Genomic DNA, 25797 nt, shown 5'->3' on the forward strand with positions numbered 1-25797 from the left:
CTCGGCCTGCTCCTTATGGAATTTGTTGACGGATAAAATACATCAATGATAACTGCATTGCCATTGCCAAAATTGCTGCAAACGAATTCTTGAGCACTACGCACTGTAAACACATGTAAATATGTATTATTTTATAAAAGAATATACTCATATGTCCCCAAAAATTGTGCCAGAAATAACTGATATCAATGCTTCCACCTTTTTGTCTATTTAAAAGAAAATATCACTTGAACTTTAGAACTATATTAGTTAGGAACCAGCAAAGGAGGGCATGCCGCTCATATGAAAAACGTAAAGGCCATGAAATGAACAAGTTGAGGACAAATACTTCAATGAAATTTTGTAGTTCAAGAACCTTCCTTACATTCTTGTACATATGCGATACAGCTTCATAAAGGGCAAAAAAGTGTCACTGGAAATGAAGTTCATTGCATGTATTTATTTAGTCATACTCTTGGCCCTCTGTTGAGGGTCGTTACAGGGAGGGGGAATGAATAAGCAGGGTGTCTACCAACCGGGAAAACTGGGAATTCTCAGGGATTTTGAGTAGTCTGGAAAAAGTCAGGGAAAGCTCAGGGAATTTGGGCCTCTATCAGGGAAAATTAGCGGCAATTTTATTGGAAGGGTCGAAAGTCGCTAATCTCGAGCAACAGACAGGAATTGTAATGAATCGTCTTTGACGCCCTGTCGTCGGCTGGATGAGCTGCCAGTGTGCAGTCAACGACCGACTTTCCGGATTCCCGATAATTTGGACGGCTTCGCGGCACCGCCACGTACCCCATAGAGTCAACGTATCAGAACGTGTGAAATTTCGGACGCAAGAACCCTTCGCCGTCCGATTTTCCGGACGTTTTGCCGTGACCGCAGGTCCGAAACGGCAATAATCAAAGGCACCACCGCTGCCGTTTTGATTACTTCGCCACCTCGAACCGGCACTCTCGCACGCAGATCCGCTGGCAGCCGTTGCCACCACTGCGGCAACGCTAGGCCTAGCTGCTTCGACGTTCGCTATGAAGCTTCTTGCCGTTGGGTGCAGAGTTTTTTATTGAAAGAATTAGCTGCTGTCAGCAATGGCACGGACTCCGCTTTTGTGGTCCTCGCGATTTGCTTAGAAACTTAGAAAACACTGTGCGTTGCATAATGCCGGGTCCCGAAAGTCAGCTTCGCCTCTGTACAGAAATGTTACATGGTGAAGCATATGCAAAAGTATTGCAGCGAAGCATAACAAGCGTGGGAAGGGGCTATTGCCACGGAAAACAGTATGTATTCTTTAATTATACACACGTGCACCCGGTATTTCCTGTCACATTAAGAGCGCCGATATGCCTAATATGTGTACCGACAGTCCTTCAGAGCGTTTTCGAACGTGCCTGTGACGGTTTAAGCCCCTAAGGGCAGTAAATGACATGCATTTATTTTTTTCCAACTGGCCAATTTTTCGAACGTTTTCGAACGTTTTCGCGACCCCTAGGGAGTTCTAAAAATCGGCCGTGGACTGTGCAACTGACCAAGATGCTTCAAATTGTCCTTGGGGCGAACGAGTGGCGGATGGCAGAAGGTGGACAAGAGAAATGACCTACGCATTGAGGAATAAACGGGAATGGAAGCTTGCTGCCGCGGTTTTGAAGGAGCTTGAGCTCAAAAAACAAAGTTTTGGCTGATGCCGAGATGCAGGTGTCCCGCATCCAAACCAAAATAAACTCTTTAAAGCAGTGAAACACAACACTCAGGCGTCGTGCACGGGCTGAGAGTATGTCAGGACAGTTGAGGTTGACTTACAAGCGGTTGAGAGAGAATCTCAATTGTGACAGAGTTCGGGCCTCATACCACTGAGCTTGCTTTCAGTTGATAGAAATAGCTCATATTCGAATATATTTGCTTCTATGTGCATCTCCTTTTTATTCGTATTTGTGAATGTCCAACTTATTCGCAATTATTTTCGAGGACACTTTATTTGCTGTGCATTTTACTAACCCCTGCCTTCTATTCTCTTTTTGAATGACATAAACACTACTCCTTAGTATTCAAATTGGATTAAGTCGCTTTTTAATTTTTTTCATGTGCTTACTCGAGAGTGACAGCATCAGGCGATATGGTTTCAGCCCGTCTTGACATAAAACATAGTTCTGCATCACTCAGAGAAATGGGCAAAGACACTCAGGGAAAACCTGGAAAACTCGGGGAATTTGGAAATGTCAACTTGGTAGACACCCTGATAAGGTTCTCAACACAAGAACACATTATACAATGGTCAACTAACAAATGACAGCATATTAATCGAAATGACTATCAATGAAAGCTTGAAAATCGCATGTATCATTTTTTGCACAGTTTCTTCTGGTAAGTTGTTCCATAAGTTTATGGCACCAGGAAAAAAATAAAAACAAAACAAATCAGTATGGGTTCTTATTAGTAGCACCAGGAGGGAGTTAGTTGTTCGTCTAAATCCTTTATTAAAATGTATTCTCTTTCTTTGTTTTTACTTTCTCATGCATTATCTGAAAAAACAGTTTTAATCGACACTTCTGCCTTCTTAATTCTAATGATTCCAAATTACATACTCTTAACATGTCCGTAACCGAGTCTGTGTGCCTATATTTCGAGCCTATAGAACGTACAGAGACTCTGAATAGGCTCCAATTTATTAAGAACCTTTTGATGCAGACTCCAAACTGTACTAGCATATTCTAAGATCGAACAGATATAAGTTCTGTAAGCCAATAATTTCACGTCTCTCGTCGCTTTCGGCATTTTCCTCAAGAAACAATTTTTTATATGCTGATAAACAGACATTTTCTACATGATGAGTCCAATTTATTTTATTGGTAATTGTTTCGCCCAAGTACTTAAAGTTGGTGACGTTGCTAAAAATTCTTTCCTCAATGTTATATTCGAACAAAAGCAGAGATTTCTATTTTGTTATGTGTGAGTAAGTGGATTTCTTATAATTGATTTCCATCCCCCATTTTGTGTACCACGTACCTAATGATTGAAGACAGTGGTTAATTTTAAGCTGGTCATCTCTGTATGCAACTGGACAGTGAATTAAACAATCATCAGCAAAAAGCTTAATTTTGATAGGTGATTCGACAGCTGAGGCAATGTCATTGATATATAACAGGAACAAGAGAGGCCCTAATACAGAGCCCTGTGGTACTCCTGAATTAACCTCTAGTTTACTCGACACACTGTTCTTTACTTTAACAGCTTGTTGACGATGTGACAGATATGCGCCAATCCAATCAAGCAATTGCGTATCGATTCCCACACTGTGAAGCTTAAATAGCAGTTTATGATGGGAGACTTTATCAAAAGCCTTTGCGAAATCGATACATATAACGTCAGTTTGTTGACATGCATCCAGAGAAATACAAATATTAATAATTGTTTCAATGAGTTGCATAACGGTAGAAAGACCGGATCCGAAGCCATGCTGAAAAGGACATAAGAAATCTTTTTTCTATAAACTGTCAGATATGTTTTGCTACTACGTGTTCAATCAGTTTACAGCACAAAGATGTCAGAGACACAGGTATATAGTTGTTTACTAACAGTCGATTACAACTCTTAAATATTGGGACAACTATTGCACTGCGCCACTCTTGGGGTAACAAGCAACACTTCAAGGATTTTTGAAACATAATACTGAAGTAGTAAGATAACCACTCTGCATATCGTCGTAAAAATACAGTTGGTATGCCATCAGGCCCAGCAGATTTTTTTGTGTCTAATATCAATGAATGTCTAAGTATTCCTCCTTGGCTAATGTAAAGCCCCTCCATGCACGTTTCCGCCGACCAGGTTAAGTACCGCCAACTTGCCCTCCTCCTCCACGCCCCTCTCCCACTCACCCCCTTAGCTTTTGGCGCCAAGCGGAACTTACGTAGCTGCAGCTTCCTGTTCCGAGTGGAAGTGACGTTTACTTTCGCGTAGCTGGAGAGGCTTTAATTGCACCAGCTGCGGTTGAAACTGTGAATGCAATTCCATTCAACAACCACCGCCTATTGTAACCAGCGATCTGCTCGTGTTCGCTGCTTCGCGTCAACCTGCGACCGGTTGTGGCACGAGCGACAGCGTACAGTGGAATGTAGTGCCTGGGCGCTTGGAGACCACTGCTGTTTTTCGTGCATTTGGAAAACAGTGACCGCCAACTACTACTACAGCGGAATAGAACAGCTTGTCCCCTTTGCATTCTTCTTATGGCGACTGCCACATCTCAACTAAGCACGCGTGGGCGTCTCACCATCGTCTAACAGCAGTCAAAGCGGAAATTCCCGCAGCGCAACTCCAGGAAGCGGAAACGCTGGAACCGGAAATTTTTAAACCGGCAATGTCGGAACCGGAAATACTGGAACCGGATTTGGTGTGAGGAGAAAAGGCGGCGCACAACAAAGGTTGGCGCTACTTAAGAAAGCGGCGGTGGCGCGTGGATGCAGGGGCTTTAGGCTAATGCAGAGCTCTTCCATTAAGCATGGAAACGAAAAAGGCAACTGATATTCTTCAATGTCATCTTGACTTTTGACGAACACTGACTGGAAATAACGATTGAACTTATCACAAATTTCACTCTCTTATACTTTGAAGAAAAGCCAAAATTTTCTTGGGAAATCTCTTAGAAAGTTAGCAAGCGTTTTGTCAAAAAATTTTCTTTACACTGCCTCAGTTCTGTTTATAGGTTCCTTTTAGCAGCTGAAACTTCCACTATCGTAGCTTTCCCTTTGCGCAGTCTTTTTATTTTGCGTTTCATATGAATAATATTTCTATTTATCCACGGATTGCGTCGTTTTATTCTTTTTGCCCGTGTGGGTATAAAATGATCTATACAGTGCTGTACTGTTTCCTTAAAACGCCTCCACAGCTCTTCAACAGGTTCCGTTTCTGACGCACTTTGAAAATCATCAAATGACATTTCTAAATAATCAAGAATGGATGTGTCATCTGCATGGCAATAAACTTTAACATAAGTATACGTATATGAATTTGTTCTGACACAGCTGCTAGAGATCGCATTCACAGAGATCAGTTGGTAATCAGATATACCACATTCTACTGATGCATCACATTCATACGGTTTACTAGAAATAAAAACCAAGTCCAACAATGACTGCGATGCAAGGTGATCTTTCACAATTTGTCTCAGGTTATGAGAAAGCATGACTTGAAGTAACCAGGGTGTCTACCAACCGGGAAAACCGGGAATTCTCAGGGATTTTTAGTAGTCTGGAAAAACTCAGGGAAAACTCATGGAATTTGTGCTTCTATCAGGGAAAATTATCTGTAAATTTGTTGAAAGGGAACGAAAGTTGCGGTAGCACTGGCTCGAGTAATGGACAGCAATTGTAACGAATCGTCTTTGATGGCCTTTCGTCACCTGGAGGAGTTGCCAGTGTACAGTCAACGACCGACTTTCTGGATGCCCGATAATTGGGACGGTTTCACGGCACCACCACGTACCCCATAAAATCACTGTATCAGAAGGTCTAAAATTTCGCACGCAAGAACCCTTCGCTGTCCGATTATGCGGATTTTTTGCCTTGACCGCAGATCCGAAACGGGATTAATCAAAGCCACCACCACTGCAGTTTTGATTATCGCGAACCGGTGCTCTTGCACGCAGATCTGCTGGAAGCCGTAGCCACCACTGAGGTAATGTTAGGCCTAACTGCTTAGACGTTCACTGTTAAGCTTCTTGCTGTTGGGCGCCATGTTTTTCATTAAAAGAATTTGCTGCTGTCAGCAATGGCATTGACTCCACTTTTGTGGTCCTCGCGATTGGCTTCGAAGCTCGGAAAGTACTGTGCGTTGCATAATGCTGGTTCCCAAAAGTCAGCTTCGCCTCTGTACAGAAATGTTACTTATGGTATCTTCGACTCGTCGTCTCCATCCCCTGAAGCAGAGTCGGGCATATCCGGCGTTTCCCGAGCTCAGAGGCAGAGTACAAGCCCATGAGCCGAACGTGCGACTCGCTCTTGGAGGAGGAAATGGCAGATGCGAAACCACATGACTACGACCGACGTCCAATGTTTCGCCTATCCACAGCTCCCGGTGCTGCCGGGAAAACTGGCGGACGCGCCAACGGGACGGGCGTTCGTCGAGACACCAGCATGCAGTCACAGAACATGCAGTGACCTAGGTTTCGTTGGGCCGTCACCAACAGCAGCGACACCCGCCGTGGTTGCTCAGTGGCTATGGTGTTGGGCTGCTGAGCACGAGGTCGCGGGATCGAATCCCGGCCACGGCGGCCGCATTTCAATGGGGGCGAAATGCGAAAACACCCGTGTGCTTAGATTTAGGTGCACGTTAAAGAAACCCAGGTGGTCCAAAATTTCCTGAGTCCTCCACTACGGCGTGCCTCATAATCAGAAAGTGGTTTTGGCACGTAAAACCCCAAATATTATTATTAACAGCAGCGACGGGGCGCTGCGATGGTGTTTCCATCTCGACAACTGCTCCGACGACAGGGCTCGGAGCGCCTCAGAGCATTCGAAGATGGAGGAGAGAGAGTAAATGTTTATTGTAGTAGAGGTTGTTTGGTTATGGTGGGGGGAGCCCCTCCTCCAGGGCCCCACTGGTAACAGCGGCTCACCGGGCCTGTTCAAGGGTCGCCATCGAAGATAGAGGAGAGCAATCTAGAAGAACCCGTGCCTTCTGTTTTCTTTTTGAATAAATTAAACACTACTCCTTAGTATTCAAACTGAATTAAGTCATTTATTTATTTATTTTTTTTCACATGCTTACTAGAGAGTGACAGCTTCGGGCGACATGGTTTCCCGTCTTGACATAAAACATAGTTCTGCGTCGCTCAGGAAACTTGCAAAGGCACTCAGGGAAAACCTGGAAAACTCAGGGTATTTGGAAAGGTCAACTTCGTAGACACTCTGAGTAACATGTCGGCACTTGCAGTCTCTACATGCCCGCTGGAAAAATTTTCCCAGTTGATGTTAAGTAAGTTGAAATCGCCGGCCATTATTACCGTATTTGCTCGCATAATGACCGCACTTTCTTGTCAGAAAAAATTGACGCAAATTCAGGGGTGCGATCATTACGCAGGTTAAATTTCCTGCGAAAAGGAAAAATTTTTTTTTCGTCCCGCGTTTGCTGCGGGATGCGGATCATCATCATCAGCCTGGTTACGCCCACTGCAGGGCAAAGGCCTCTCCCATACTTCTCCAACAACCCTGGTCATGTACTAATTGTCGCCATGCCGTCCCTGCAAACTTCTTAATCTCATCCGCCCACCTAACTTTCTGCCGCCCCTTGCTACGCTTCCCTTCCCTTGGAATCCAGTCCGTAACCCTTAATGACCATCGGTTATCTTCCCTCCTCATTACATGTCCTGCCCATGCCCATTTCTTTTTCTTGATTTCAACTAAGATGTCATTAACTCGCGTTTGTTCCCTCACCCAATCTGCTCTTTTCTTATCCCTTAACGTTACACCTATCATTCTTCTTTCCATAGCTCGTTGCGTCATCCTCAATTTGAGTAGAACCCTTTTCGTAAGCCTCCACGTTTCTGTCCCGTAGGTGAGTACTGGTAAGACACAGGTATTATACACTTTTCTCTTGAGGGATAATGGCAACCTGCTGTTCATGATCTGAGAATGCCTGCCAAACGCACCCCAGCCCATTCTTATCCTTCTGATTATTTCCGTCTCATGATGCGGATCCGCCGTCACTACCTGCCCTAAGTAGATGTATTCCCTTACCACTTCCAGTGCCTCGCTACCTACTGTAAATTGCTGTTCTCTTCCGAGACTGTTAAACACTAGTTTCTGCAGATTAATTTTTTAGACCCACTCTTCTGCTTTGTCTCTCCAGGTCAGTGAGCATGCATTGCAATTGGTCTCCTGAGTTACTAAGCAAGGCAATATCATCAGCGAATTGCAAGTTACTAAGGTATTCTCCATTAACTTTTATCCCCAATTCTTCCCTATCCAGGTCTCTGAATACCTCCTGTAAACAGGCTGTGAATAGCATTGGAGAGATCGTATCTCCCTGCCTGACGCCTTTCTTTATTGGGATTTTGTTGCTTTCTTTATGGAGGACTACGGTGGCTGTGGAGCCGCTATAGATATCTTTCAGTAATTTTACATACAGCTCGTCTACACCCTGATTCCGCAATGCCTCCATGACTGCTGAGGTTTCGACAGAATCAAACGCTTTCTCGTAATCAATGAAAGCTATATATAAGGGTTGGTTATATTCCGCACATTTCTCTATCACCTGATGATAGTGTGAATATGGTCTATGGTTGAGTAGCCTTTACGGAATACTGCCTGGTCCTTTGCTTGACAGAAGTCTAAGGTGTCCCTGATTCTATTTGCGATTACCTTAGTAAATAGTTTGTAGGCAACGGACAGTAAGCTGATCGGTCTATAATTTTTCAAGTCTTTGGCGTCCCTTTTCTTATGGATTAGGATTATGTTAGCGTTCTTCCAAGATTCCGGTACGCTCGAGGTCATGGTCATGAGGCATGAGGGATGCGGATGCGGGACACCAAAACAACAATGGCTGCCGGCGGAGCAAGCCGAATGTGCCGAATGTGATTTTTTTTTTCTTCTCGTGAGTACATTACGTGCATTGAAACAGTTTCTTCCGTATCAGTAATGAATAATGTCGTTAATATCGGCAAGTTTGCGGCAATAACATAGCCATGTCCACTTTGAGGGGGCAGAAACAGATGGGCGTGCTTAGCTGCCAGTGACATAGGAACACATAGCGGGCATGCCGCGGAAACTGCGGCATCTGTCTTCACTACTATCCTAATACTGCACGTTTTCGCTAAGGGTGGGTGAATATCTTAGCTGTGTTACAAGCGTTGGCGTATGAATAAGGTACACTTTTAACGTATCAGTGTAAACGTGGCTACTATCGTTGCCGCTCACGATTTGTTGCGTGCCCACGAGTGCAGATGAGAAGAATTGAAAGGTGCCTTTTTTTGTTGTTGTTGTTCACTAAAACCATTATGAAACCATTATGAATTGCGGCATGTGATCCCCGCATTGGGCCGGCATTGAGGAGCACTCACAGTGACAAAGTTCGCTACCGCGTCAGCCGGGTCGGCCCGTCCCCGTTGTGCTCAGTGCTCCTTTCGGGCTGAAAATTAACTGAAACGCTCACTTGGGTGACATCGAGCTCAAGAGGCTCCCAGGCGCACACGAGATGTAGCACTGCACTGATTCTAGACCGAATATACTGAATATTCTAAAAACCAAACAGTAGATATTCGATTTGAGAATCGGATTGTTTTAAAAGTTCATCACTATTTGTTCCGATTCGGTGATGTTCTAGTATTCGCACAGCCCAAGTAGAAATTGCTTTTACGTGTGATAGGTTGCAAAGTATGCACGTTGTGTAATGCTGATTTTGTTGTCCTTTCGTTCCTTTGCTCCAGTGGAGTTGGTCTGAAGCATACGAGTATAAGTTGTTAAGCTACTACAGCAGGGGCTTCGTTGTCTGCTGTGCAGGTATGCCACACGGTCCTCCAGGACACCCTCCCGGCCCCCCTGGGGCACGGCCCCCTTGGCCCCATGGTCCCCCGCCCCCTGGTCCCCCCGGTGCACCGCCACCACCTCCGCCGCCACCCCCATCTAGCCATGGAGCACCAATGCCACCCCCGCCACCGCCAATGCCTTCTGGTCCACCACCGCCCCCACCACCACCTGCCAGCTCATGAGGCTACATAGCTAAAACTGGGATGGCTTTGCTTTTGTGCACATAATAAATGGTGTGGGGCCCTGATGTTCATGGTGTGTTTTTATGTTTTCATATTTGTAAAAATATGCATTGAAAGGTTTTTAAGTAAATTTGGTTGCCCGGAGTGGTCACAGCAGTAAGAGGGAAATGTGGTGTTTTTGTACGTGTAACCTTACGCCAAAAACACACTAAATTTACCAGTAGAGTCTGAGTGCAAGTTACATGGCACATTTGGCCCTAAGAGGTCCCTGAAGCGGTTTTTGTCAAACACCTACACACACAGGGTATCTAAGTCGGTCCGCCGAGAAGAAATATAGATTCACAAAATCGATTCTAGGTTTTAGGGATGCCAGGTGCACACAGAAGAAGATACTGTATTTACACGATTGTAAGCCAACTCGAATGTAAGTCGACCCCCCATATCGCGTGACAGAAAAAAAAAAAGAAAAAGGAGAGCGTAACCGAGGGTGCATTTGATAACGAAAATTTATTAGTAGCTGACATGGTCACTGGACTACTCGTCTTCACTAGTATCGCCATCGTCATCGTTGCTACGGTCCCATAGCGCGTCATCGTCCCGCGAAATTCCACATTTGGCAAACGACCGCACCACGACATCTTGTGGAACAGCAGCCCACGCCAAATGTACCCAACCACACGCAGCCGTCAGAGAGGCTCTTTTGACAGGTCCGGTTGTCGTAATTTCGCGGTTTTCTGTCGCCAGCCACTCGTACTCACCGCAGAGCAGGTCCTTAACAGGCGAAGATCCGGGCTTGTGTCACGACCATGTCGCACTTCACTGGCAGGGGACCGACCGCGCATTTCAACGGCGTACGCCACAAGCTTAGCCTACAGCTCCGGAAAGCGTCCAGACTTTGGCACGTGGGAAATTCCTCCCTTGCCGTCACAGGTGAAAATTTCGCTTCGCTGCAATTGCCACTCTTGCACCACCCGTTCAGAAACATCGAACTTGCGGCCCGCTGCACAGCGATTTGTTTCTTCGGCGTAAAGGATGGCAACCCTCTCGAACTCTGCTGTGAACGAGTGCCAAATGATTAGTGGGCCTGGAGCACTCATGACGACTGAGGAAGCATAGAAGGAGCACATAGCCGGCAGTCAGGTGGAACGCGTCAAACCAATACCTTTCGTCAAACTATAGAGAAAGCTAAATGCAACAGGGAAAGAGAAACCCGCGAGCGGTGTCTGCTCTTCCATGAACCAGCGATACTTTTCGCAAGCGCCGTCGTTCTGAGGTTGGCACCGTAAATGGAACAGTGGCGCTTCCATCAACTATCGACACACCCTCATGAGTGTTGTGTGCACTGTAAAACTCTCAAAAATCTTGAAAAACCCTTCCGAAAAGCAAACAAACACGCGGGATAGCGAAAAGCTACGGGTAGGGCCATAGAGCAAACATAAAATTGTAACTGCGTTGTAGCTCCTGTTGGTCTCGCTTTTTTGGCGGTGCTGTGTTTTGGTTTCGATTGTAAGTCGACCCCCCACTTCATATTTTCAAATTTAAAAAACAGTGGTCGACTTACAATCATCTAAATACGGTACATCATTGCATGGACAAATAAGACAACGAACAATGGCAATCGTTCTATAACTTGTTGGATCCACTTATAGTTCTCTCTCACGTATGGTAAACTCTCCAGGGCCTTCACTCTTCTCTTCACCAATGCCACCCCTTAAGGCACTGACTCTCCGCCAAGGCTGTCGAGAAATAGATGATGAAGAAGACTTTTGTGAGGCAATTGCAGGTGAGAGAGTGCTACTTAAGGATCCTGAATTGTACGAAGTTTCCTTCATGCAAGTTTCGACAATGGACGAACCTTTTTCCGTGTAAGAACTGCAGGCTGCTCTAGCCATTTGCTGGTGTTCCACTTGGCCCAGACCTGACATCGCATACACTGCTCCCCAACCACCTTGACCATGAAGCACAAGGCATCCTGCTACGTCATCTCAACGTCTCATGGAGTGTTGTTCTCTCTGAGTGGAAGCATAGCCGTCTTGTCCCAATCTGAAGCAAGGAAAGTCTCGCCTTGAACTGACATCCTATCGACCTACTGCTCTCGCCAGCTGTGTTGGTAAGTTAATGGAAAGGATGATCTTCACTCACCTCGAGTGGTTTCTTGAACATTGCAATGTTTATCCAGACACAATGACAAGTTTTCGACATGGCCATTCATTGGTTCACAACATCATTGATCTTGTGTCTTCGATTCAACAACATAAATCATCTCAACGCATCTCTGTAGCACTATTTTTAGATACGAGGGGCACTTAGGATAATGTTTCTCATGCAGCCATTTTTGGTGAGCTCGTGGCTGCTGCAATCGGAGGCCACACTTTTTGGTGGATTCGGAGCAGCCCGACCCAAACAAGCTTCTTTGTATTCACCGAGGACGGTCAAACTACCGACCACTACACCAGCGATGGAGTTCCACAAGGTGGCGTTTTGAGCCTGGTTTTGTTCCACCTGGCTCTGACTGGGCTAGCAGAATCCATGCCACAGTCGGTCAGTCTGTCAATTTACACAGATGACATCTCCATCTGGGCTTCAGGAGTAACTTGCCCTCAGGTTCATGCAAAGTTACAAAAGGCTGCAATGATGTAGCAACAAGGCCTCAGATTTTCAACAGAAAAACGTGCGTTAGTTGCCTTCACGTGAAAATTGATGACTGAATACCCAGTGTCTATTAATGGCCAGCCTACCTTGTACAAGAGAACCCATCAATATTTAGGGATCATTGTCAAACGCGACTTCTCCTGGAGCACCCATGTATCCTACCTACATAAGAGACTCCTCTCAATCAGTCACCGTTTCAAAGTGATCGCTGGAAAAGCCAGTGGCCGTCGGTGTATTCTATGATTCAAGTGTACAAAGCGCCCTTCATGTGTTTCTTGTGTTACAGCACTCCAGGCCTCCCAAGTACCCTGAGGACAAATGTTGGAGTGTTTGAGAGCATGCAAACTAAAGTGCTTAGAACCTGTCTGGGTCTACTGCAATGCTCTTCAACAGCCGCAGCAATTGCCATCATCTTGTAGAGCACTGCACAGGCGCAGGCCGACCCGAAAGTCCGGACCAGGTCTGTGGGCCGGGCAAGGCCGTCCGAAGCGCTTTCCAGCAGGCCCTGGCCGGGTGCAGGCACGAAGCCTTGGGCCCAGGCCAGGTTCGGGCTTGAAGCCACGTGCTTGGGCTGGACTCAGGCCCGCTCATTAAAGGCTCTAAGTTGTGCCTTCGAGCACACGTGAACATTATACATTGCATGGTTCAAGGCATCCTCTGCCAAGCTGAAGGGACACGTGCGATGAGCTGGCTCTTAGTATACCTTTGCAAAGAAAATAGAGAAACAGATGAAGCATTGATTTCTTTTTCTTTTCCACAAAAACGAATATTGTTTCCACGTAAGGAAAAATAAATTACACAAAAAGCCACTCTTCAAACCACTTACCTGTTACCGCTTTTTTGATTGCACTATTACAACTCTCAATACTACTACATTATTTTAGCGCTAACACGAGTGTCTCTTTATACTTGTGCGCTTATTTTGTGTTGTACAGTGCAGGGGGGTCCACTTATAATGATATCAAAAAACAAAAATCCAATCGTTATGACCAATCATCACTATATCTGAACTGCCGTAAAAAAAATTTTAAGAAAAGCTGCCGAACATACCTTCATAGCTCCGAAACCAAATTTTCCAGCTACGATAAAAAAATTGGATGTAGAAAGAAGGCTGTGAAAAATGAAACATTTATTTATACCTCTAAACAGCGTGTCAAGCGTTAGGCGCACTGAAATAGAAATCTGCACTTGCTTTCACGGAGGTTTCAGGTTCACAACCGTGGTGTGCATCACATTCAGTGGCTGTGTGAACATTGCTGGCTACAATTTAGTGTGCATGAAATCAATGAGCGACTCTGTCGACGAAAGTCGGTGTCAAATACAGGTTTGTCAATGTTGTCGTCACTGCCGCTGCTGTCATCGCCGCCATTTGTCGCGACAATGATCACGCCGTCGGAGATTCTTCGCAGAAAGAGGCAGCGCTATCTGCACTGAGAAACTCCTCCATCAAAGCGCCACCTATTTTATTGCCAGTAGCGACGTGCTCCCAGAGTTCGGTAATGTCAGTGGCTGCGACCGTGTTGGTTTCAAACATGGGGTATCAGGCGTGCGCACAAAGCCCGCCGTTTCCGTTCATCAGCATGGTCACTGGTTCTAGCCTTCATGATCACGGTGCTCACGGTTCTCAGAATCATCGATTTCATCAACTTCACAAGCTGGTACTTTGAGTCTTGCAAAATTTGCAGCTTCGTCTCGGGTGACACAGCTTTGCGCTTTGTCGACACACCTACCACTGTTTCCGCAGCTTATTTCCGCGCTTGCTGAGGAAGAGAGTGAGATTGCCGTCAGAATGCTGTCAATGTAGACAAAAATGAAAGGTAGTGCGCTTGTAACCTCGTTCATGAACCTTTGAAAAGTTTGCGCCGCATTCTGCAAACTCTAAGGCATATGGGCAAACTCAAATAGGGCAAGTGCAATAGTGATTGCTGTCTTCGGAATGTCGCTGGGTTCGATAGGAATTTGGTGGTATGTGCTCATCAAATCGATCTTGCTGTATGCTTTGTTCTTGGGAGACGAGTGCTGAAGCCATGTATGGGGGGAATGAGATTTATCAGTACTGTCTACTACATGGCTCCCCCCCCTAGCAATGAAGGCACTGCAGTTGAGTGGTTTAAGTTGTGGAGATGGCACTGCCCGAGTCTAGATGAGCTGGCTTCAAGCGGCCGATGGAAATTGTCTCTTTGCGTCCACTGACAAGGAGTGTGAAAAACTTGGCGTAACGTGTGAGGACTTTGAAGAGACCGTCGTAAGGAGCTTATAAAGGAGCGTGAGTAGCATCGTGACAGATAAATGCGTGACTGCTATGAAGTAAACATGGGCTCTTGTTAAAATTTATGCGCTCGTTCAGGGCGGTCAGCGTAGGATTGTAGGTCAGCAGACGACAGTTCCGAGGCAAATAACTTACCGGGCGCACGAAGTGTCATGCCGAAAACGAGTTCTGCTGAGGAACACTGTGCATCTGCTTTCAGAGCTGTGCGAAGACCTAGTAAACCCAAAGGCAGGCGCTCTGTCCATGAAATCATGGAGTCATGGTCACAAAGTGCTGCTTTTAGTTGATGATGGAAGCGTTCTACCATGCCATTGGAACTTGGGTGAAAAGCTGTCATTTGTATGTGCGTTACACCCAGAAGATGGGAGAGAGCTTGAAAGAGGGACGAGACAAATTGTCTTCCTTTGTCTGTCATTATAGTGTGTGGTACACCGTAACGAGAAATCCAGGTATTTAAGATGGCCTGGGCTATGGACTCTGCAGTAATGTGAGAGAGTGGCATTGCTTCAGGCCAGCGTGTGAAGCAGTCGATACAAGTGAGTATGTATCGCTGGTTTGAAGACGGTGGCAGTGGAGTAACAATATTGATGTGAACGCGGCCGAAATGAATATCTGGTGGTAGAAAATGACCAGGTGCATTCATAGTGTGTCGATAGACCTTGGCGTGCTGGCACTGTAGGCATGCCCGAGCCCAGCAACAGACGTCAACATTCATACATGGTCACAGATAGCATGAAGTGACCAGATGTTGTGTGGCACTTACTCCAGGGTGTGTGATCAGGAGTAGTGCGTCAAAAACTTGCTGCCGAAATTGTTGTGGAACATACGATTAAGGATGACCCGTAGAAATGTCACATATCACTGTGACATTGCAGCCAGGCAAAAGGCGGGGAATGCGGGAGATGGAAATTCAAGACGATGAGCAAAACGTGAACAAGGTGAATGATGCAGGAGCCAACGTTTCGACAAGTGGACTTGTCTTCTTCAAGGTGACATATGCTTTCCTCGCCACAGTTTATATGGATGGGGTTCTTCTAAAGGGGAAAGGGTGTGAGGCGGGAGAATGCGGAAACGAGGGAAAATTAGTGTGTCGAATTGAGAGTAAAGAGGGAAAATTTGTTAGCGTGTCGAATTGAGAGTAAAGAGGGAAAACTCTCAATTCGACATGCTAACAAATTTACCCTCGTTTCCGCGTCCTCCCGCCTCACACCCTTTCCCCTTTAAAAGAACCCCACCTATATAAACTGTGGTGAGGAAAGCATATGTCGCCTTGAAGAAAACAAGTCCACTTGTCGAAACGTTGGCTCCTGCATTCACCTTGTTCACATTTTGCAACCAGGCAGTAAGATATCTTCAAAAGATAGAGAATCGTTGGCAGTTCAGAGTGTTTGAAGTTCACAGTCTGTGTGTTGAGCGGCAGCGAGGCGGGCGAAGTCAATGCCAGAACGATTTATTTGGCTTGCATTAATATGAATCTGTGGCAGAGTGTCAGCGACGGGATTATCGGCACCACTGATATGCCAAATATCAGTAGTGAATTCAAAGATATATGCAAGCTGGCGAATTTCACGGGGAGTGTGCGAGGAACTGTTGGAGGTAATAAACATAAATGGGCAGCTTGTGGTCGGTGATAATAAAGAACTGACACACTTCGAGGTTGTGATGGAAGTGGTGGACTGCGAGGTAGAGTCCTAGCAATTCACGACCGTAAGTGCTGTAGCGGGTTTCTTGTGGTGTCAGCTTACTTGAAAAGAAAGGTATATGCTACCATGTCTTGCCACCCAGTTGAAATATGGCGCCAACTGCTATGTCAGAGAAATCCACCATAACAGACATTGAAGCATCTGGTTGCGGGTGTGCCAGTCGAGTAGTGGTTGCAAGGGCGTTCTTGGCAGAGATAAAAGCAGATTCAGCAGCATTAGTTCATGGTGTTCTAGAGAGTACAATGTGCAGAGGCTGTAAAATTGAAGCACAATGAGGAATGAAATGGCAATAGTAATTGATGAGGCCCAGAAATGCCCGTAATTGCTTGGTGGAAGATGGATGTTGGAAATCTTTAATGGCTTGGACATGGGTTGGGACGGGTTGGATGCCACACTCGTCTACTCGATGGCCCAAGAAATCGACAGAAGCAACGCCAAACTCACTCTTCGAGATGATTACAACCAGGCCTTATTGACGTAGGCATTTGAACAACTTTTTAGGTCAAATTCGTGCTCCACAGCAGAGCAACTGAATACAAGAATGTTGTCTAAATAGACGAAACAACAAGTCAGGCCACGGAGTACTTGATTGACGAACCGCTGAAATGTTTGAGTGGCATTGTTTGAGTGTCACTTTGTTTAAGGCGTGGTAGTCGCCACACGGTCGCCAGTCGCCTGTCTTCTTGGGCACCATGTGTAAAGCAGATGACGAAGGGCTAGCGGAAGGACGAAAGAAGCCCAACTCGAGCATGTGTTCGAATTCTTGCTTTGCAATTTTCAGACGGTCTGGTACTAAGCGGCGAGGTCGGGCGTATACTGGCGGTCCTTTAGTCACAATGTGGTGCGTGACGTTGTGCACTATTGGACGATCTGGCAAGGGTGGTTCAAACGGCTCTGGAAATTCCAGCAGGATGGTGGACCACGGTTTCTGTACCTGGGTGTGTGCTTGTACAAAACACAAAGGTGGTGCAGATGTGGTGATACCTTGTACGGACAGGTTTGTCGAGGAGTCAAGAAGGTGGCAGTTGCAAAGGTCGATGAGAAGGTTAAACTTCCAAAGAAAATCAGCACCAACGATTGGCCCGCAGGCGTCGGGGACGGTGAATAGCCATCGAAAAGGGTGTCACAGACCAAGGTCAAGAGTGACAGATTTCTGGCTGTACATTTTAATGTTGGAACCGCTGACGGCAGTGAGAAAAATAAGTTTCATGGCGATGTCTGCTGCGGTCTTGAAAAGTAGGGAGAATGACACAAATTTACGCACCAGTGTCTACAAGAAAGCGAACTTTCGTGACACGGTCGGTGACGTAGAAGAGACAGCTTCATGTAGAGCCAGTAGCACCAGCCGTCACCAGTGACTGGCCCGATCGTTTCCCAAAAAGTTGCAAGGCAGATGGCACTGCCGTGCGCAAGTGCCATATCTGGCGTGATACCAACAAATAAAGGGAGACGCAGGGCGTGACACATTGTGGTCATGCGAGCGATGCCGCTGTTGATGGTTATTCGCCCAAAAGCATAAGACAACCAACTGGTTAGTTAGCTCCTCTACTTGCGCAGCAAGGTGCGTGCTTGAATTGTCGGGTTTGTCAAAGTGCTGCTGTAACTGGGTTTAGGTTGCAACGGGTGCATTACAAGGGTCAACAGTGGATATTACAGGGTGCAAAGAATCTATAATCTGGTCTGCCATCATCGCTGAGGCCTCGACAGATGTAGTAGGTGGGGCACATAAAATCATGCGTACCTGGTTTGGTAGATGCTATAAGAGCTCCCGAAGGATTTTTAAGTCTGTTGATGATGAACTGGTTCCCAGGAATTGTGTCATGTGGCGAAGCAGCTCGGTCAGTTTTCTGTGACGAAGTTCCTCAGATGAGAAGAGCTGTTGAATCCGTTGCGACTCAGAGTCAGTGGTGTGCCGTAGTAACTCCTGCTTAAAGGTATCGTACTGATCATCGGACGGAGGAGCTAGCAAAACGTTGCAGACCAAAGCTGCAGTGATCGAGTAAAGTGCACTCACAATGTCGTACTTGGCTGCCTGAGATGTGACTTAGTGACGCTGAAACTGCACGTCGATGGGGAAAAACCAGAGTTCACAGTCCGAACTACAGAAATCTGGATGTTTCAGTGCGGCGACAGAAGACATTCCGTTTTCTTTGAGACGTCATTGTTTGGCGGCCGGTTCCATGGTGTCGAGGAGAAAATTGGTAGGCGTATACCGTTACGATGTGGTGTCACGTCCATGGTCACCAACTTGTAGGAACAGAAGGCCCACAAGGAATTGCCATTTATTAAACAGATGACTGCATCGATGTCGCAGCTACCATTGTCGAGCCTGTATGCCTGATGGCACTAGTCCACTCTCTCCTTCTACCACGCACGGTGCTCTATGAGTACAGTCCACTACAATCCCATCAGTATGTATACCACCACACATACCCTTAGCCTTAGAAATCATCTTCATCACGTTTCCCAACTCCAGTCTGAATGCCTTGCTTTTATTTCATAAAGTGAACCAGAGGCAACTTTTTCGGGCATTTTAGCCTTCTATCGATTCTCTCTTCCATCAGATTTCATGCCTGCAGCAACTTCACCTTGTCCTTTGTGGTCTATCCGGAAGCCACAAGTGCTGATTTTCATTCCAGGTGTTGGAAAGAAGTTCGACTTGCCAACTTGTGCCCTGAATCAAGCCACTCTACATCTACTGTGTGATTCATACTCCAATCGAGTTCACATTTATACTGATGGCTCTTCAACTCTAACCAGCTATACTGGTGCGGTAGTGCTTCCGTCAATGTCAATCTGCAAGAAGTTCAAGATCAGTCACGTCCACGTCACAGCATCGACAGGGTCCGAACTTTCTGCCCTCCAAAGCGCATTGCTATATGTGCAGCAACAGCCACCAAATCACTGGGCTGGATTCTGTGACTCAAAAGCAGCCCTGCAATCACTCTTATCAGCTCTGCGCCGCAGCCCACATGAATAACTGGTAGCAGTATACAATTACACTACCATCAAGCAGTGGACAGGGACCACAACATTGTATTTCAGTGGCTACCTGGGCACTGCGACATTACTGGCAATGAAAGTGCCGACAAAGCTGCCTCTGAGGCACATGGTGAACATAAAATCAACTCGATACCATTGTCAAGAATAGATGCAGTGTGACAACTCAGTGGTCTTGCCCAAATTATTACTCCAACGAAATGGAACACACCAGAGTTCACCAACCGGCACCTGTATGCCATGGACCCACATATGACATTACAACTTTTACTTGGTTTTAACCGATGGGAAGAAAAGTTACTCTGCAGCCTGTGAGTAGGAGTTTCTTTCACAAATGCGTACTCATTCCTGATTGGAATGGCAGACAGTCCCAATTGCAGCACATGTGGTGTCAAAGAAACGACTGAGCATCTCCTGTGTGACTGCCCCACATACGAAGATGAGAGGAGTGCCCTCCGGACAGCGTCGGGGCACTTAGACGACAGGCCTTTCACACAGGAGAAGGTCTTGGGCCTGTGGCCTCATGCGTCTGCTATGTGCAAGGCCACAAAGGCGCTGGTGTGTTTCTTGAAATGCAACAGCCTGTACAATTGCCTGTGACTGACTTGGCGATGAATGCCTGTGTGTGTTACAGTGCAAACTGTGAACTTCTTTCACCCTTCTCTTTCAAAGCACTTTTCCCCTTCCCCAGTGCAAGGCAGCCCACGGGCACAGACTGGTTAACCTCCCTGTCTTTCCCTTGTGACTTCTCTCTCTCTCCAAGAATGCTTTCCCACAAAAATTTTGTGTCAGCACGCCGTAATAACACAGGCACGAGTGTTTAAACATGACCAGGCAGGCCAGGCATCAAGGCGACCAGTAGGCAAACTCTCCCAAGTAACAAAGAACCTAATAAAGAAACGACAAAAAATGAAAGTGTCCAACTGAAGAGATAAGATAGAATTCACGGAACTGTCAAAACTGATCAACAAGGCAAAAATAAGTGATATTCGAAACTTTAACATGAGAAAGACTGAAGAAACCGTAAAAAATGGACACAGCCTGAAATCAGTTATAAAGAAACTTGGCATAGGACAAACGAAGATGTATGCAGTAAAAGATAAGCGGGGTAATATCCATCAGCAATCTCAAAGATATACTAAAAGCAACGGAAGAATTCTATACTGACCTTTACAGTACCCAGAGGACTGAGGAGCACTCTATTCAAAACAATGAACAGTATACAGAAACTCCACCTATAGCTAGTGATGAGGTCAGAAGGGCCCTGCAAAACATGAAACGAGGAAGATCGGCAGGAGAAGATGGAATAACAGTGAATTTAATCAAAGATAGAGGAGACATATTGCTTGGAAAACTGGCGGCTCTTTATACGAAGTGTCTATCGACTGCAAGGGTCCCAGAAAACTGTAAGAATGCAAACATTATACTAATCCACAAAAAGGGTGACGTTAAAGAACTGAAAAATTCTAGGGCCATTAGCTTACTCACAGTATTATATAAAATATTTACCAATCTCGAATAGAATAAGGACAACACTGGACTTTAGTCAACCAAGGGAACAGGCTGGCTTCAGGAAGGGATACTCTACAATGGATCACATCCATGTCATCAATCAGGTAATCGAGAAATCCACAGTGCAATAAGCCTCTCTATATGGCTTTTATAGATTATGAAAAGGCATTTGATTCAGTAGAGGTACCAACAGTCATAGAGGCATTACATAATCAAGGAGTACAGAGCGCTTATATAAATACCTTGGAAAACATCTGCAGAGGTTCTACAGCTACCTTAATTCTACATAAGAAAAGCAGGGACATACCTATAAAGAATGGGATCAGACAGGGAGACACAATCTCCAATGCTATTCACTGCGTACTTAGAAGAAGTATTCAAGCTATTAAACTGGGAAGGCTTTGGAGTAAAGATTGATGGCGAATATCTCGGCAACCTTCGGTTTGCCGATGACATCCTATTCAGCAACACTGCCGACAAGTTACAACAAATGATTGAGGACCTGAAGAGGGAGGGTGTAAGAGTAGGGCTTAAGATTAATATGCAGAAGACAAAGATAATGATAAATAACCGGGCAAGGGAACAAGAGTTCAAGGTCGCAAGTCAGCCTCTAGAGTCTGTGAAGGAGTATGTTTACCTAGGTCAATTAATCACAGGGAACTATGATCATGAGAAGGAAATTCACATAAGAATAAAAATGGGTTGGATCGCATACGGCAGATATTGCCAGCTCCTGACTGGAAACTTACCATTATTATTGAAAAGGAAGGTATACAATTTTACCAGTGCCGACATATGGAGCAGAGACTTTGAGACTGACAAAGAAGCTTGAGAACAAGTTAAGGACCGCGCAACAAGCGATGGAACGAAGATTGCTAGGCATAACGTTAAGAGACAGAAAGAGAGCGGTTTGGATCAGAGAGCAAACGGGTGTAGACGATATCCTAATTGACATCAAGTGGAAAAACTGGAGCTGGGCAGGTCATGTATGCGCCGGTTAGATAACCGTTGGACCACTAGGGTTACAGAATGGGTACCAAGAGGAGGAAAACGCAATCGAGGATGACAAAAGACTAGGTGGAGTGATGAAATTAGGAAATTCGTGGGTGCTAGTTGGAATCTGTTGGTGCAAGACAGGGGCAATTGGAGATCACAGGGAGAGGCCTTTGTCCTGCAGTGGACGTAAAACAGGCTGATCATGATGATGACATGGAGTGACATTTAAGGGCGAACTGCATGCTGCGGATGGAGACGCGCTGGCACTATGCACAGTGTTTCCTGGGTTTCAATACTTGAAGCAGAGAAAGACAGATGCCACCAAGGGCATCACCACATTGCTGCAAGCGTAATGCATTGTGCAAACTATAAAGTTTGTGTTTTCAGTATTATTTCAGTTTGATAATCACGTGTAAGTGCCTACATAATATGTACGTTTACGATTGTCTTTATATTATACTCGTAGGATTTCTTTGTAGCTGTTAGTAGAAAAAGAAAGTACTGGCGCTAACTTGTGACTATGGTGAAATGGGCTGGATTTATAATGTTTCCTCTTTTCTAGAAACTACATAAAAAAATTACAGGGAAGAAAACGAAAATAAAACACTGATATCGGGAATCAAACCCAAACTTTACGTGGGAGTCAGAAATGGTAACATTACACCAAAGCCTAACTGAAGATGGTGGCTTTCTAATGAACATTATGACCCATCATAAAGCACATTCAACTGCCTTCCCAACATTCTTTTTCTCTATTCCGGCTCATTAGGATATTTTTGTGCTATCTCTAGCAAAAAATTTACAAAACTTGCCTCTCTGATGAATGCAGTTACCACTAGATGTGCCTTTCTTTTCAAAACTGTGGTTAATCGCTGTGCTGACCAAGGAGGTTAATGTTGCCCATGAAGTACGGCGCTCGCATCTTCTATGTGCTGAAGTTTACTCCCTGTGGTGAAAGCTGAGTATAATACAGTGCTGATACCATTCCTGTTTCTGCTGCCAAAGAAGATACCACTGTTCCTATTTTTGTGTGAGAACCCCTCTACATATGTCTCATCAGATGCCATTGCCAGAGCCATAGGAGACTATACACATTGTCAGTTGGAAGGCAGCCATTGGTTTGAAAAAACGTCTAGCTCTATTGAACTTGTGTACTTATATTTAAGGGTGCACAAGTTATTATGCACATGTATGCTATTAAGAATAAGCTTATTGCAGCAGCATGTTTCAAGCATTCCCGATGACGTAACATGGGTAGCCAGTCAGAACACACACCAAATGACATCATTCGCCCACGCTACGTTACCAGGGGAGGGGCAGCTGAAAACCCAGGGAGTGACTCCGCTGTGATCATTAGCAATGCAACTTTTTGAAACCTTAGAAATTAAACGCTTTACGCAGGGCTTTAATGATCAGAAGGACCTACCCTAACAACACAGCATGTTTGCACACAATCGTCAAAACTGTTTCATGGTTCCTTTAAAGTGTGGCATCATGGCAGCGCGGTGTGACTTCATGAGAAAGCAAAGAGCATAAGCAAAGATCTCTGACATTTCATTTCATAACCTTCTAGGGAACCCCACCCTCTCCCCACACGCCATGTACCTTTCTTTCGTGGTCTGCCATTCTGTTCCTTTTTTTGGGGCACTGTGTTGCACTTTTTGCTGTGTTGGTAAATAGTAAACAGTGCGTGGGGCTCTGGCGAACCAAAACTCAACTGCGCTTGATGGTGGTTCTTTTCAGCGTTGTTGAAACTGAAGATTATTAGCACCAATGAAGAGGTGGAGAACAGAGCCAGTGGCTGAAGATTCGGCATGGATGAGTCATGCATCCACAAACGGACACTGTTTTTGCTAAGATTTGAATATTATAGGCACTTATTTGTACTGGTTATATGCCTGGACTGTTGTAATACATCCAAGGTATTGTAATTGGGGTTTGGGGTTATATGTGGAAAAATGGAGTAAACTGCAGACAACACAGCTTTCATACTGAGGCTGGTCATTTGCAGACAGCATTAACTCCAATTACATCGACGCAGCCTTCTGTAAGTCAACAGAATAAAAAGCATGCTCCATTTCCATACCTACAATAAGCAAGCCCAATCACCTTTAGCTAAATATAAAAATGTAAGACTGGTTTAGCAGCCAGAGTCATTGTCCTCATTAGCTGTTAAATTAGTGGCTCGTGAGGTCAAAATATTAATAGGAAAAGGAGTCATTTGTACCACATAATGCTACATTCAAGAAAAATTGCATACTATTTCAAGTGCAAAAAAATAAATAATCGACCCTTCTAACCGGAAGCATAAACTTGAGCTGAACTGAACTTGTAGCCGTACCCTTCTAACAGGCAAGTAATATACTTTGGCCAAATAAGAAGATAGATTTCAAGAAAACTAAAATCAACTATAGAATAAATAAAATGTGGGAAAATATCACTTTAGGTTGGTGGCGTCACCTAGTGATGGAGAGTTTTTATTGCAGTGACATTATATTCTACTTATCTGCTGGTATGTAGTGTTGGCAGTGGTGCAATATAGAATGAACCGTCCTTATATATATTGCTTAGACAGAAACACCTATGTAACAAAAAAAGGTTTCACGTCTTGTATGACAAAGTGTCGCCAGATGTCGCTACCAGCTTTGTGACTGGCGTCCGCAACCCGGTACTTCCTTAAAAGGCCCCACAGTAAATTTGGGTTATACGCTGGAAGTTGTCACGTGTACTAGGGAGCGTTCTGCCGCAAACATTTTTTATAGCTCATTAATAGCCGAGATAGAAATATTTAAGTGCCACGAACCCATGATTTCAGCAGGCGAGCTCCACTGCCAAGCGAGACACTCTCTCCACTCGCCCCGTCTAGCTAGACCCTAGTCTAGCCTCCGCAAGCGAAATTCCTTCCCTGCGTTCTCTCATGCCGGACCTTGAGGATCGCGTGACGCATATGTCACGGGCCCCGCCTTCATATTTTTTCTCATCACTTCTTTTTTTTCTGCGCAGCGTACGATTTTGCTCTGTGCACGAGGACACATAACTAGCGGTATAATTCAGCGCTACACGAATACTGAGGCAAACACAAGCGGATCGCAGAGCATGATCACGTGCTGGAACACGGTAGGAAATGGCACAACTTTGGTACCTGCGCACGTGACTGCACTACCGTCGGAATAAGCAGACGAAGCGGAAGTGCATTTCTCTTGGTACAGTGCAAAGTAAAACAAAAAGCACATAGGCACTCTGTTTGTGTGTCTTATTATTTCTGTAAACTTCAATTAGTCAATTCAAGCAATAGATCACACAAATAAGAGATGTTGCCTTGAATAATTCTCGAAGGCACGTGTCTTGATGACTGACTTCACACTGCGAACACGAGTGCGTAGGCGCAGGGACACGTGTACATCACCGTGTGGCTTGGAACATATAGTTAATGTACTGACTCTAGAGGACAAGCTACCCATAGGGCCCATGCATTGAAATCGGGAACCGCAAGAGCGCCTCCATGTTGCTACCCGCCGAGGTTGCCAGCTCCTGAGACGCTTGCTAGACTTGGTGACAGTAGTCAGTTTTAATCCGGCAACCGTAGCAGCGTAGCAGCATGGCGTCTCGCTTGTAGTGTCGTAATGTGTGCGTGCAGCCGTGTGTTTGGGCTTTATAAGTTGGTTTTTTATTCTATGTTGCGGGACGGTGTGGGTGCGGTCCATGTTGACCGTACAGGTGGCAGTTATGCAACCGAGGGATGATCCTGTTGAAGTTTCCGGCGGTATGCGGTTTTCAGCCGTCACGCCTGTTGCAGGAGTGTCACTCGACGAGGTTACGAGCTCGAAGCTGTGGTCAGATTTCTCATTGGCGTTCCTTAATTCTCTTCGGACGGGCGCGGTATGTTGCAAAAGCCGCTTTCGCGATCTATCGTCACGACGATAGATCGGGTTTATTTATTATTATAAGTACTGATCCAGCTGTAGGGCACATGTAACCGATAAACGGAA

At 45.5% G+C, this 25797-nt stretch overlaps 1 protein-coding gene across 1 annotated transcript in view; it reads left to right on the top strand.

Annotated features, from left to right (window-relative positions):
• Positions 1-9741, top strand: part of Spx (Spliceosomal protein on the X) — a 162163-nt gene extending 152422 nt beyond the window's left edge. Inside the window, exon 10 of the mRNA XM_075686880.1 lies at positions 9468-9741. Coding sequence (XP_075542995.1) covers positions 9468-9676 — 209 coding nt within the window. The 3' untranslated portion in view covers positions 9677-9741. The remainder of the gene's footprint in view (positions 1-9467) is intronic.
• Positions 9742-25797: the final 16056 nt, after the last annotated feature.

Source organism: Dermacentor variabilis, chromosome 3, assembly GCF_050947875.1.
Source record: "Dermacentor variabilis isolate Ectoservices chromosome 3, ASM5094787v1, whole genome shotgun sequence".
NCBI classification, from domain to species: Eukaryota; Metazoa; Arthropoda; class Arachnida; order Ixodida; family Ixodidae; genus Dermacentor; species Dermacentor variabilis.